The sequence below is a fragment of the Capricornis sumatraensis genome, chromosome 15 (assembly GCF_032405125.1).
Source record: "Capricornis sumatraensis isolate serow.1 chromosome 15, serow.2, whole genome shotgun sequence".
Lineage (NCBI taxonomy): Eukaryota > Metazoa > Chordata > Mammalia > Artiodactyla > Bovidae > Capricornis > Capricornis sumatraensis.
The window spans coordinates 43,959,630-43,974,623 of NC_091083.1; the positions used below are offsets into that span (position 1 = coordinate 43,959,630).

Here is a 14,994-nt window from a genome sequence, read left to right on the forward strand (position 1 = left end):
TAGCCCATCCTTTCATTCTGAAAACTCTAGTGGTAAGGGGCTTCCAGGGAGCTAGAACAAGTGGAAGGACCCAGGCCTGGCGCGGGTTAGGACTGTGTGTGCATGTGTGCGAGTGTGTGTGTGTGTGTGTGTGTGTAGGGGGGGGATGGGTTCCAAGGGAGGGCCGAGGGGGGAGGACGGAAGGAGGGGTAGAGTTTCAGGGCGGGGAAGGGGGCGCCGGGGCGCAGTGACGGGAACCAATGAGCTGCCAACTCGCTAGTCTCCGGCGTGACTGCCGAGATTGACGTGGAGGACACGTCAAATTGATCCCCGCACTCCGCAGCCTCCCGGTCAGACGAATTTCTCCTAATCGGATGAAGTTCACCCTAGGCCTGGGGTCGCGGGCGTGGAGAGTGTCCTGGGAGCGGGCGGCGGCGGCGGCAGTGGGCCCGGGGGCGGGCGGCGGCGCGCTCGGCGGCGGCGCACGGCGCTCTTCCAGTCCGCGGCCCGGCCGCCGCGGCTCTCGGCTCGCGCGCGCCCTCCCTCTATGCCTCTCCCGCGGCGGCGGCGCCCCAGCTCTCCCGGACCGCGCCGGGCCCACCCCCGGCCGCCTCGGCGCCAGGCAGCCGGCCGGCCCGCGCGCCATGGGTAAGGGGCGGGCGGACGAGGCGGGGGGCGCGGGGGCGGCGGTGTCCCGGCGCCTCCCTTCCTTCGCGTCCGAGGTTTCCCGGGGAGATCTGGTCCGGGATTCCGGACCGGTTGCGTTCTCCGCACGCCCCCAGTCCCGGGAGCGGAGGGGGCGCTCGGCTAGTATCGGGAGGGGATGTTCCAAGTAGACGCGCCAGAGATCGCAAAAGGGCACGGAGGGCTGGAGCGCGCGGCGCTCGCCTTCGCCGCCCCTGCGCGCATGCTGACTCCCGGGACCGGACGCGGTCTGCTCGCTGGGATTCTGAGGAGCCGCCGGTCACCGTCGGAGGCGCCCCGGGTGCGGCCCCTGTCCCCGCGCGGCCACCCTCGGCTCACCTCCGGTGTTCTCTCCCCTCCCCTCACTCTGGCCGGGCGCGTCCGCAGAGCAGACCTACGGCGAGGTGAACCAGCTGGGCGGTGTGTTCGTCAACGGCCGGCCCCTGCCCAACGCCATCCGCCTGCGCATCGTGGAGCTGGCGCAGCTGGGCATCCGACCCTGTGACATCAGCCGGCAGCTTCGCGTGTCCCACGGCTGCGTGAGCAAGATCCTGGCGCGCTACAACGAGACGGGCTCCATCCTGCCCGGCGCCATCGGGGGCAGCAAACCCCGCGTCACCACCCCCAACGTGGTCAAGCATATCCGGGACTACAAGCAGGGTGACCCCGGCATCTTCGCCTGGGAGATCCGCGACCGGCTGCTGGCCGACGGCGTTTGCGACAAGTACAACGTGCCCTCGGTGAGCTCCATCAGCCGTATTCTGCGCAATAAGATTGGCAGCCTGGCGCAGCCCGGGCCCTACGAGGCAAGCAAGCAGCCGCCGCCTCAGCCGGCGCTCCCCTACAATCACATCTACCAATACCCCTACCCCAGCCCCGTGTCGTCCACGGGCGCCAAGATGGGCAGCCACCACGGGGTCCCTGGCACAGCGGGCCACGTCAGCATCCCCCGTTCATGGCCCTCGGCTCACTCGGTCAGCAACATCCTGGGCATCCGGACATTTATGGAGCAAACAGGTCAGTAGCTTTCCTGGAAGGGGCAGAATGGAGCGAGGGGGGCAGGAGTGTGGGTAAGGGGATCACTCTCGCCGGGGCGCCTCCAACCGCTTTTGGCTCAGGGGAAGGCTCCGGGCTGGCCAGGGAGGCTGAGGGTCCTGGGGCCTTCTGTGGGAGTCCTCGGACATCTTGAACTTTTTATGACAAATATGGAAAATATTTTCCCAAATGGAAGAGCAATCGCTGACCACAAATTCAGAGCCCTGAAATTGCGCTTTTTCATTCTTGCAAAAAGTATGCAAACCCCTATCACCAGATCTAAGCCAAACAAACCGCAGTCAATTCTGCGACATTTTCTTTAAGACTAGTTTCTTCCAGGGTCCCTTATCATTCCGGAAAGGGCTCTGTCCCTCCCAGGCCCAAAGACTCTTTGAGTAAAGGGTGAAAGGTCCACCTGGCCCCGTGACCTGAGTCTCCAGTAGGCCCCAGAGCCTTGCAGGTCCTGAGGCTGAGACCTGGATCACAGGCGCCTACAGGCTGTGGCCGTCCTTAGGATGGAAGTGCCCATGGATTTGCCCTCGGCCTACAATGAGACTCAGCAATCTGTCTGGGTGTGGAGGGAGAGGAGGTGGGTTGGGGGCAGCTTTGATGTGGGCTCGGGAGAATGGTGGGGGCCAGAACTGAGCCCTGAGTCTCTTTGCACTGTCCCCTGCCCCTAGCAGAATGTTGTGTTCCTAGGCGAACAGACTCAGCAGGAGGGTAAGAGGCAAAATTCACTGTAGCCTGAGAGAGAGAGAGAAGGGGCGGGCGTCCTGGATGAAACTGAAGGCTTAGCTCCAGCGGCCTTGAGCCACGTCTCCAGGCCCGTGCACAGGCTGTGTTTCTCCTTGTGGCTCAAACTCAGCCTGGGCCTCAGGCTCAGGCCAAAGCTTTGCATGGAGCAGCCCACGGGCAACTGGCAGGGAGGTGACCTGGACAGGCCTGAGCTCAGTTCTGGAGCTTTCTTTCGGTTTCGTTCGCATACACCCGCGCCAGGAGCAGACCTGTCCCCCGACGCTCTTGGGTGGCTGAGCTGACACTTATTTCAGGACACCCAGGATGTCTCTGCAGGGAGTTCTGCACAGAAACAGCTTCTAGCCTTCCAGACGCTTTTTGAGACATTGAGAAACCCCGTGTAATTTTTTTGAGCCTTGTATGGATTTGAACTTGGACCTTTTGGGGCACCATCTCTGGACAGCGGAAAGGCAGCCTGGGCCGAGGTCGCCAGCTTTGGCTGCCAGCTGTCTACCCGCTGGAGATCCCTTGTTTCGCGGGAAGCGGGTTGAGGGCTGAGGGGAGGGAGGAGTAGACCCATCTGCCCTCCTGTGCCGCTGGGAGCAAAAGCGAAACCTGGGGCCGTGGGCGCATCTGACCCTTGGGGGTTCAGAGGAGCCCTGGATTCGCCCTTGGATCCCAGGTAGACACTTGAAGGCCTGAGTGCGCTTGTCCTGGCAGAGGGCTGCCCACATGCCCTTCTAATCCGTCCTGTGTCCCCGCAGGGGCCCTGGCGGGGAGCGAAGGCGCCGCCTACTCCCCGAAGATGGAAGACTGGGCGGGAGTGAACCGCGCGGCCTTTCCCGCCAGCCCCGCTGTGAATGGGCTCGAGAAACCTGCCTTAGACACGGACATTAAATACACGCAGGTAACCGAGCGCGGGGAAGGAGCCGTCCTTCATCAGGGGAGTGGAGGAGTTGGGGGCTGGTTAGAGAGAAAAAGAAGAGACCCCCCCCCCCCCGCCACTACTCCGAGGTTGGGGGAAGCGAGCTGGGGAGACAGTCAGGGTTTGGCTGCCTGGCCCGGCATCTGCGGGCATATTTCTCTTTTTCCTAGGCGCGCTGGCTTTCAAGGGGATTGAATTGCATTTTGGCCAAGACATTTTTTGCTAAAAAAGCTGGGACGAGTTAACACAAAAGATAAGAGGACTGACTCCCTTTCTCTAAATTCCGGATGGTGACTCCCTTGACCCCTTCACCTTTTATGAGCACTTTTAGAGTTGGAGTGGGCATCACTTTGCCGGAGTTCTTTCCAGGACAGTTAGAGGCCAGGCTTCGTGTGGGAATCATGGCTAGACAGCAGGGGGAATGAGGATCCCCCACCCCGACCCCTCCCGTAACTGCCTGTGCTGGGGAAGCCTGGGGGGTCGCCTGCTGGTGACAGGCTGTCGCGCTCTCTCCTCGCAGTCGGCCTCCGGCCTCTCCGCGGTGGGCGGCTTCCTCCCGGCTTGCGCCTACCCGGCCTCCAACCAGCACGGCGTGTACAGCTCGCCGGCCGGCGGCTACCTCGCCCCGGGCCCGCCGTGGCCGCCGGCGCAGGGTCCCCCGCTGGCGCCCCCCGGCGCCAGCGTCACCGTGCACGGCGGGGAGCTCGCGGCAGCCGTGACCTTCAAGCATCCCAACCGAGAAGGTGAGGGGTGCGGCCGGGCGGGCAGCGGGCAGGAGGGCGGCGGGCAGGAGCGCTAGGAAGGGTCCCTGGAAGAAAAGCGGGGAGACAGACAGCGAGACCGACAGCTAGATGCTGGAGTGGGTACTGGCCTAGATTCTTCGCTCGGTTTATGCTTTCAGTCTGTTAACTTCTCAGAGTAGATTAAACAGGTGTAAACTGTGTCCCTAGAAAGGCAGGAGGAGGTTGGGAGAGGCGCTAGGACTGTCTCCCCAACTGGTGTGGAGAAAAAGAGTCCCCTCTTTCTAAGTATCGTTTCTCTGTCCCTAGAAAGGTCTAGAAGGCACCCTCCAGGGGCAGCTTCCTGTGGCCTGCAGGGCTGTACTTTCTGTGGACCTGCCAGTGGCACCTGAGCCCGGCAGGTGGGTTGGACCTGCTCCGGGCTTCTTCCATGTCCTGCCCGTCTTTTCCTTGGGGTCCGAGTTGTTTTTTTTTTTTAAATTCCCCTCCTCCTCCTCCCCCCATCAGGCCCTGGTCTCTCCTTAAACACATTCTTTGGGAAAGGAGAGAGCATTTCAGTTCTAAGTCTCTAAGGCTAGACAGGCTAGACTCAACTGTGTGTGGTGGTTTTGGGGATCCATCTTTCTGCAGGAAATGTGGCTGGGGGTTTCTACCTCTTTTGCCGCTGCCATCTTGCCCACCCCCTCCTCCATAAATCTGCTCTCTGATAAGCCAACTAACAGATTTGAAGTATTTGACAGTCAACAGCGTGAGGGGCCTCTTCGTACACTGATCTTTGTGTTCTAGTTTTTCCTACAACTTGGGAAAAACTCACCTGCCCTCGAGTCTGCATTTTCCTCACTCTGAAAAGAATGACAGGATTTGCCAGTTTTGAAGCTGCCGCTTCTGGGTTCTGGGCACCAGAAAATTGCAACTTCGGCTCCTCTAGAGAAAGGAAGGAGTCATCCCCGGGAGGCGGGGTGCCAGCCTCCCTGTAAAGGAGGCTGAAGACAAACCTGGGGGCAGCATGGGCCACAGGGATGTTCCAGATGACCGAAGAGACCTTTAGCAGCTGACCTGCCTCATACTCACCCAGGCAGAAGTGGGGACAGGTGGCATCCATAGGTAGAGGACAGGCATGTCTGGTGACACCCAGGCAAAAAGTTTTATTTCCAAGTAGTTTCATAGTTTCATTGAGACATAATAGCACAATCCGTGAAAGAGACGGGGCAGGGACTAGATGTCACTGTTAACAGTCACGCAGAGGAACTAAAGTTTTCAAAAAATATTTTCACCTTTCGTGGAGCACAAAAATTCTGGGATATCAATTTACAGATATTGAGAATGAGAACTCCTTTAAGCTTCAAATTTAATTTAAATAATTTAAATTCCATCTGTTCATTTACAGGAAAATCCAAGTAAAGGGGATTTTAAAAGTCCAGACTCAGAGCTCCTTCAAGCTTTCCCTTTATGGACAGATAAAGGGTCTCAGGGAAATGTTTTGCTCAGAGCCTTGTCCTTGGACTCCAGTCCACTGTTTTCTTGACACCTGAGGTTCTCTGCTGAATTAGAAATCAAAATGGGACTTATCAAATTACATTAATGAGACTAAACATTTAAGCAAGTTCACTTGATTTAGAAAAGTGTAGCCAAAAATTTAAATGATCTTCCCTGGGGTGACCCCAAGGAGCAGCAAGAGTTAGAAAAAGGATTCACTAACTTCAGAACGATGAGGTCCTTTTCAAACAGCCGCTCTGTCGTGGAACATGTCAAGCACTACATTAGAAACAAGTTATGAAATGTAGATAATAATCCAGAGGGGAAGCTGCTAAATCCAGTTAATTTGAAGTGGAAGGGGGAACTCATTGATGGTTGATTTTCTTTAGAAGATACCTTCCTTTCAGAAATACGGAGCCGGGACTTTCCTGGCAGTGCAGTGGTTAGGACGCCACGCTTCCACTGCAGGAGGCATGGGTCCAATCCCTGGTTGGAGAACTGAAACATGAAAGATCCCAGATGGAGCAGCCAGAAAAACAAAAACAAACACAAACAAACAAAAAACCCAGAGCCATTGACTGACCCTGTATTTTTACTTCCTATCATGGAGCATCCCAGCCATTTCCCAAATCTGCAGCGATAATCAGCTACATTCGTTATTAAATTAATAACAATTTCCTGATCCTGACAGTTCTTTAAAGATCCAGGTAACGGGTCATTGAATAAATCAGGTCCATCATTAAGAATGATTTCTTCAGCTGGCATACAAGTGTTTGCATTTGAACAGGAACATATAATGAGAATTACATACCGACTTGGGTTATGGTTACTCTTCTCATTGGCAGAAAAAAACGGACTTGAAAAATTGCCCCCCATCCTCCAAGTGGCCTTTGAAAAATTACAAAGCAATGCAAATCACTGCCTTTAATTTTCTAATCATTGCTTACAAAATTATCTTCAAAGAAATCTATCCCAGAAAACAGTTTACTACCATTCATTGTTCAGTTCATCAGAACAGTAGGAATAACATTTATTGAACTTCTTCAGTAAGAAAGCAGTTTTTTAGCTGAAAGTCATCAATGCTCAGTAAAAACAAATACGTTTGATCATCTAGTCCATACACGGACCATATATATTATATTTTTTATATGTATATACATATATTTCAGTATGTCCTTCAAATCAGGTGCAGGTGAACATTAACTATTATGCTAAGATAAGATTACTCAGATGTCAAATTATGGATTGCAATTGATTAACTTTATCTTGGTAAAGGGTTGGGGGTCTAGGTTCTCTATTATGTAGGTGAGAACGTGTGATTAACATTTCCCATTGGTGAAAGGGAACGTTAATTCTTGAGGGCTGTGAGCACAGGAAAGTTCCACTTCATCTACATGTGAATGGGCGACGACATTCTGTGTAGGAATCTCCACGTTTATCCAGACAAGACCGTCTCCTTCTCTTTCCAGACAGGTGACAGACCCCACCAGACAACTGGTATTTACGGGGTTTGTAGAAACTCAAAGTGTCCCGGCTCTGAGGTCCTTCCCAGCCAGTTTTTGGAAAGACTAAAGATTTGGAAATCACATTTATAAGATATTGCATAGGCTCAAAGAAAATGTGTCTTTTTGTTATTTGTTAGAGACAATTCGAGGCTTGTTCCAGTCGTCTCTGCTCCGGATTAGTTCTTGAAGGATCCTAAAAGCTATCTTTGCCAGGAGTATTAGGGCGCAGACGTCGGCCTGAGAGCCTGCCACTGCCGCCAACCGGCGTCTCCTTTGATGCATAAGACCTTGGAGACCCTTTTTCAGAATCCCCTTGACATCTCCTCCTCCCCTCCCCGCCCCGCCCCAGGGTCCCGGTAGCCGTGGAATCGAAGTCCCAATATTTTTTAAAAAAGCTTGTCCCCGTCCTGCCCATTGTGATTAAATGAGTTTGCAGCGCGCCTAACGAAAGGCCCGAGCTTGCGAAGCCAGCATGCCTTACGCGCTCTCGGCGCCCGGGGTCCAGGAGGTGGGGACGCAGGGGAGGAGAGGTCTTATGGGGAGGGACTGGTCGGGGAAGAGCTAAAAACACCGCAGCAGGACCGACCCCCGTAGAGTGGAGTGCAATCTGTCTCTGGCCTTCCGGGTGTTTGTTTTTCACGAGTTCATTTTTTTTCCGCTTGTCTCTCAGGCAACCGGCCCTTGGCTGAGAAACCTCCTACTCCGGAGATGTTTTCTAAACAGGCCCTCACCTCCAAGTGTGTGTAGTGGGTGGAATGAAAAAATCTGAAAACTCAGTAGGCTGAGCGGCCGCAACTGTGTTTAGGAAAGAGAGCTGAGAGGCAGGGGCGAACAAGGGTTCTGTCCTGGAAAGGTCTTCAGGTCCTTTCGCCACCTCTGCGTAAAGCGGTGCGCGCGCGCGCCCCTGGTGCAGAAGTATGGGCCCGGCTCCGGGAGCTAAAGGGGCAGTGCGCTTGCCGCCGGGCGACGGCTGCTGCGGGCGTAAACAATGGGGAACTCCCCTTCGCCCCAAACTGAGGCGCCCCCAGATCCTCCCTTTAAAGGAAGACATGAGTGGGGGGGGGGGAGTGGAAAAGAAAGTTGAGAATAGACGTCTTTAGGTGTAAACAATCCTGTGCCTCCTTGTGCAGAAGCCGAGCGGCAGGGCGTCGGGAAAGGGAAAAACAGGGGTTGCACAATAGTGGCGTCACTCTCCTGGCTTCCAGTAGCAAAACTTGGGCCCCTTCCCAAAACCCTAAGCAACAGAGCAACGAGCAAAATGCCGCCTGATCCGGCAAGACCACAGTCACTGACTCCGGAGGCCCCACGCCCCAGGACGCGGTGTGCCTACCGTGGCGAGCGCAGCTGGCGCAGCTGGGTCCCCGGGCCGCGAGGGCAGAACGAAGTCTGCCGCCCGCCTCATGCGCAACCACCGCCCACGTCGGTCCAGGCCGCCGGGGACTTCCTCGAGGGGCGTTTTGGTGACCCGCCCCGACTCGATTTCCCCGGCCCATAGCGAGCTCTGCACTATTTGGAGGATAGTGACCTGGTCCGCGGGCAGCCCCTCCAGCCGGTGTGCCGGCTGGGGTCTGGGGTGGGTTTCGGTGGGTGTTGGTAGGCGGCGTGAGAGCATCTCAACTCCCTGCTCCCTCCCCGCGACGTCTGGGATCCGAGAGCCGCCCATTCCGGGGCCGTCCCGTTCGGCATCGCTTCCTTGCGCCCCGGACCCACTTTCCTGAGCAGCGTGGGGACCAGGCCATTTCGCGGAGGGCAGGGGGTCTGCGTTATGGAGCATCTGCCGGAGTGCCCTGAGCGGAGAGCCGCGGCCCGGGCTGGGCGGGCGAGGGGCTCCCGCGGCTGGCCGTCGAGGGCACAGGGGATGCCCAGTCTCGCTGCCTCCTTGCAGTGCCCGGCTGTGGAGCGCGAGCCCCTCCTTCCCCCTTGGGCCCCGCGCAACCCACCGCGTAGCTGGGCGTCGCGGTCCTCCGGTCTCCTGCTCCGCGCCGCGCCCGACAGTGACGCCCTGTGCTTCCTCCCGCAGTGGCCGACCGGAAGCCGCCCAGCCCCGGCGGCAAGGCCCCAGACGGCCTCGGGAGCTTACACGGACTACCCATCCCAGCCTCGACCTCCTAGGGCCGCACCTCCGCGAGCCGAGCCCGAGCCCGAGCCCGGAGGCAGCGGCGGAGAGCGCACCCGAGGATTCGCCGCCGCCGAGGTGCCCATCAGCCTGGCCTCGCTCTGCCCCGCGCCCGGAGGCCGCGCGTTCTCCATTCTCCGGGGTTTTCGGCTTCTCTGAACTTTGGCTTTGGACTGTTACATCCTCGTCTCGACTTTTCGTCCGACGTGGCCTCCCTCGCCTGCCGGCCTCCAGCGCCTTTTCCTACTTCGTCCCGGGCAGATCGCACCCTGCCTCCGTCCCCCTCGTGCCTGCTCTCCCAAGCCTCCTTGCTCTCTCCCTTTTCTGTCTCGTTCCTATCGACCCTCCTTTCTTCCCTCACCTTCGCCCTCTTTATGTTCCTCTGTCTCTAGCCTCCTTTCCCCCCCTGCGTCTTCCCTGTCTACGTGGTCCCTGTTTCCTGTGTCCGGCCCCATCGGCCACCTCCTCTCCTGGGCCTTTAGTCACTACTCCGTCTCTCTTCGTTGGCCCTGCTCCCCCCAGCCCTATCACTTTGCCAAGAGCCCCCCTCCCCCTCGACAGGTGAACAGGACAGATCCTCTGGTCTTTAGCCCCCACCTCTCAGGGGCCCCCATGCCTACTTGAGGCGGGGGCTCGAACCTGGGAATTGGAGAAGCCGCAGCATTTATTTCATGTTTTATCACAATGAACCCAAACAAAGCCTCGGTGAACTGTCCCTTCTCCTCCCTCCTCCAAGGACATTATCTGGAAGTATTCTTGTCTGGATATCTTCTCAGTGCCTAAGGACTGGGTTTCTCTTTGCTTCCTTTGAGGTGTCACCCCAAATAAGGTTGAGGGCAGGGGGGCACCTGCGGCCACTTGTGTTTTCTGTGGTTAGAAAACCATTCCTACCCTGGAAGTGTCTCCTCCTACTCCTCCACACCCAACAGGAGGGAGTCCAGCATATGGTAGACATGTCTGCACTGTTTTTGTTTTTTTCTGTATTCAGGAGTCAGCCCATTTGTTAATTTAAACCACAAACTGCTTCTGGGTACAAAGGTGCAATCTGACTTCTGGTTTGCAAAGGGATGGGGTTGGAAAAGCCCAGAAAGTGTCCTCTAGAGCAGAACACAAGCTCTGTTCACTGCTTCCAAGTTCAGGCACTCTGGCGGTAGGACCCTGCACACAAAATTGCAATCTTTGTGGTCAGAAAAATGTCACTGGTGAGAGTCTGACATCACCTGTTAACCATGGCTACCTTTAAATAAAGGAAGGCATCTAAAAGTCTGCTTTGTAAGGGCAAGCCAGTCTGTGTCCAGCCTGGAGTATCGTGTAGGTATGTCTCACTGACTTAGCCTCTGGGTTTCCAGCATCAACACTATTAAGAGGGAACTGTTTTTACTGGTTTACTCCTTAGCACTTGCCACCCAGATTGAGGTAGAAGAGAAAGGAAGAGGAGACGACCATTTTCAGGGATGGTCTCTGAAAACTCATGGTAGCAAGGCAGAATGCAGGAACCATCCTAAAATGAAGTTAATTCTTAGAGGGAAAAAAAAAAATGGGAAGAAGGCAGTAAGGACTTTTTCAGAACACTTTAAAAAAAGTTCTAAAGCTAAATATAATTATAAGAAACTATCAAATAACCCAGGGATTTCTCAGTGCAGAGAAGGCTCCACTGCTTGTTTTATTTTTCCTCCCTGTGTTTGGTTCTCTAAAACTGACAGCAGAGATTTTTGAATTGAAGGTTTTGCTTGTAAGAGGAGCTGTCTGTTTGGAGGGAACTGGTGGGGAAATTATTTTCAGTGCATCTTACTTCAGTAGTACCTGCTGGAGGTATTCATCAAAATTAATGAAAAGAGTATCTGCCTTTTTTTTTTCATATAGAGGCTTTTATTGGTAGGTCTTCAAAGTGTCTTGCCTATAGAAAAAAGTTCCATTTTGTAGACAGGAGTATTAAGGATTAGAGACCTAGTTTATTTTTCTGGGCCACATGCAGCAAGCTATGGATCACAAGGTCTGGACAAGGAAACTGGGTGACATCATTTCATCAGAGAACCAAGATTGGGGTTCAGACTTGGAGCCTGGGGTCCTCAGCCTTCTGTGTCAGCATTTTCTGCAGAGAGGCTGCTCATAATGGTAACAGGGATAAAGCATTTAGATGAGCTTATGTGGTCAGTCATCCAAGCATCTCACACACCCCTCCTTGTTTCCTGGAGGACTGGCTGCCTCCGGCCAGGAAGAAGGCGCCTCACCTTTTTTGAAGAAATGAGAAGAATCTATCTCTCATTGCCGTGATCCTCCCCCCCCCCCCGCCCCCGCCCCCGCCGCCGCTCTGCCACTTCTCACTCTGTGTTTGAGTTGACTGGGATCATGGGTGAGAAGAGCTGGAAAATGCAGCCCAGGAAGGCTGGAGGATGCCCCGTGCAAAGGGTGGCACTTTCCAAGTCTGTCCCCTGTGGTTCCTCCTGTGGTGTGGCTGGGGGAGGGTCTTCCAGGGTTCCCAACTCTGAGGGCACATTCACGGGGGACATGCAGCATCTAGGCGCAGGGCCAGTGTGCTCTATGGCATCCATCCTGTCTCCTTCCTGGAGGCTGTGGGTCCTGGGAAGTCCCAGCAGGCTTACATGAAGCCGCTGCTCCACCGGGTGGGGAGGGGGCCTGTACCCTCGCCAAGCCTCGTTGTCCTGAGTGTGAAATGGACCCTCCCAGGTTGTGACGTCACTGGAAGCCCGGCCCTGGCGTTGCTTCACCTGTTTGAATGATTATTTTTGCGGTTAACAAAGGGCAGGAGAGTCATTTTTAGAATGATGGAAGGACCCAGAATTGAAGCGCTTTTCAAAAGAGCTCATTAAGGACTGGATTTTTGTTGTTGTTGTTGTTCTCTGTCCACATGGCTCTGTGGAGGTACTGGGGACTCATGGTAAGATTACAGAGTACTGTGTCAGATAGAATAATTTGAGAAAGAATCACTCCTCAGAAGCAATTTGCACTAGCACCTGCCTTTTATTATTTTTTAATTAAAGAATAAAATGTTTTAAATGAAGAGAAGTACCAAAAAATAAAATAAACAAGATGTGCAGTCACTCAAGTCACCCTTTGATTTGTTGAAGGAATGAAAGTTATATATACATACATTGTTAGAAAAGTCTAGCAGCACAGAAACACTGAAATGAAAAGGGAAAGCTTCTTCCAGTCCTCATCGCTGTCCTTAAAGGTGAACGTTGTTTCCATTTTTTTTTTTTTAATGATTCCTTCCAGGAAAAAAAATGCAGACAACAGAACTCTGTTTCTGTGTATGTACTTTCCAGGTTCATCTAGTGCTGTGTTGGGGGCACATGGGTGGGGTCTGCAAGTCTGATCTTTGCACATCACCAGCTCCAGCATATCCACTTGATTCTTGTGAAAAGATGCATATCAACAGGGTTTTATTAGAAACAGAATATTTGTAAAAAGGGCCAGCTCCGTGCTTTAAATGAATAAAGATGAAATTTTGTGGCATTCTTGATTGGAGGATGGGCTTAGAATGGATGGTAAGAACTTCCCTGGGAAAGGTGGCTGCTTTGGGGCAAGGAGGAAGAAAAGCCAACAAAAGGGCAGGAGACACAGAACTTTATCCTTCCTAAACACATTCTGGTTTGTCCTGCGGGTCACCGAAGGATGCTTAAACTTGCCAGGGGTTGAACAATGCACTTTTCCTTTCCTTCTAAAGGAGACTGTCTCTCTAGGTCGAAAAAAGAGATGGAGGCAAAGGGGTGGGGAAGACCCTTGTTTGAAGAAATAATGGATAGCAATAAAATGTAAACATCCTGCACTGGCCTGAGCATTCTCTTTACTTCTCCCCAAGTAATTCGAAATCTATGTGGCATTAATCTTCTGCTGGGTGGACCCCACTTACTGACAACTGTGTTTCCCTGTTTGCTTGTTTCTTGACTCCTGTTAAGGAGGGTGAGATTTATTTAATGGAGTGGTGGTCTGGGTTAAAGCCCACTATAGATTTTCTGGCATCAGTTTTTCTAGCTAGAATTACATTGGTTGGGGTTGTTTTTTTTCTTTCCAAAAGAAACTCTACCTGCTCTATGTGAGGCTTGGATAATATAAATTTAGAATCTTGCCAGAAAATGCCCAAGGAACTCAGCCGAAAGGACCTTGCATCCAGGCAGGCTGTGTAATGAGAAACATTTGATTCTTTTCTTTTAATGGGCAGGAATTATGCACAAAATGGTATTTGGTCTTCACCTTGACCTTGCTGTTTGAACTATAGCTTCATTGACTGTGGCTGAGATATTTCTAGCCAAACGGTTGGATCTCAACTTAAAAAAATTCTTCTGTTTTTGGATTTTTTTTTTAAAGGACAGAGCAAGGAGGAATCACACTGTCTTCTTTTTCCAAGGCAATAAAAGGAAAACCACACATTAAGTAACAATCCAACTTGGGAATTATAAACACTTGGAACAATTATACTGAATTTAGTCTAGTCTCGTCTTTGGAGTTGAAACCAGTTGAAACCCCTGTTTCACTCTAAAGAGCTCTTCTCCAGGAGAGCATTCTGTGATCCTCGTTGGAACACACATCTGTTTCTGGGCTGGCCAAGTCCAAAAGTGGAATCCCAATTACAGTTTTCATGGGTGATGGAATTTCAACTGCCTTACAATTTAACCACCTGGGTTCCCTTCACTCTTTCTTCTTGAGGATGAAATAAGCTGATCAAGTGCTCACTCAGCTATTAAATTACATTTCCATCCTGTAACATTCTATTTCCTTTTTCTCTAGTGAGATATATTGACTGAATGGATTATCTCCAGTGTCTTATATTAGCCATACAATTTTCCCTTTGGGGAAGTTCTCCCAGTCACTGGTGGATGTGGTTTTAGTTTTATAAGATTTAATTTTACCCTAAACAACAAATAACAAAACAAAATTCTTTAACTAGATGGTTTTAATTTCACAACAAAACTCTTGGATGAAAAAAATGAGAAAGATATTTGAATGAATTAAAGGAAATTGATTTTTTAAAAGAGTTGAATTGGAACTTGAAGCTTGTGAAACAGAAAACAAAAAAACAAGCAAAAGCTGCTTTGGCAGAGTTTTAATAGGTTTAACTTGATCTAAGAAGTGAAGGTATCATTCTGGCCACGAGGGGGAGCACGCATTGTTCCAGGAAGATAAAGATGAATACAAAGATAACACTAAATATACAAAAAATTCATCATTCTCTTCAAGTGGTAACCTGTCCAGTTGTGAACAACACCTGTTTACAAGAATAGTGCTCTTCCTGTTGTGATCATTGTTGTACTTGATAATCAGATGCATTGATTCTGGAGCAAACAGGAAAGGCTGGTCATAGAGTGGGAAACAGATTTTCTCAGCTCATCCATGTGGGAATTATCAAATAAATTAGATGAGATTCAAGATCACCTTAGAGATAAATTTCACTTCTAAATTTGACTCTACTAGATACATATATATTCAATGCTTTAAATCTAGAGCAAAAAAGAGTTTTAAAAAGCAACCTAGTCAAAACGGATGTCTTCAGGAAATAAACTTTATCTGTGTTTGTGTAGTTTTGATACTTTTGATTAGTTTGGGTTTGAAGCGTCCCAATTTTAAGCATCTTAGTCATCTTTTTGAAGTTTTAAATTATTTAAAAATCATGATTCACATTTAAAGAAGGGCTGATCTTTTGTACAGAGGTAGAAATTGACTATTTCCTCACTTTTGCATTTGTTTTACGATAAAATCCTGAAAGGTCACTTATGGGTGGGGGTAAAGAGGATCTTTTCCTTAGATTAAACGAGGTGGGGGTGGGGGTCTCTGTCTTTA

General features: G+C 51.9%; 1 protein-coding gene across 1 annotated transcript; it reads left to right on the top strand.

The window, feature by feature from the left end:
• The first annotated feature begins 353 nt into the window (after nucleotides 1–353).
• Nucleotides 354–9,191, top strand: PAX1 (paired box 1). Its single transcript, XM_068987769.1, has 5 exons — nucleotides 354–627; nucleotides 1,051–1,680; nucleotides 3,198–3,340; nucleotides 3,879–4,101; nucleotides 9,100–9,191. Exons 1-5 carry the CDS (start codon nucleotides 354–356, stop codon nucleotides 9,189–9,191), a joined length of 1,362 nt encoding a protein of 453 aa, XP_068843870.1.
• Nucleotides 9,192–14,994: the final 5,803 nt, after the last annotated feature.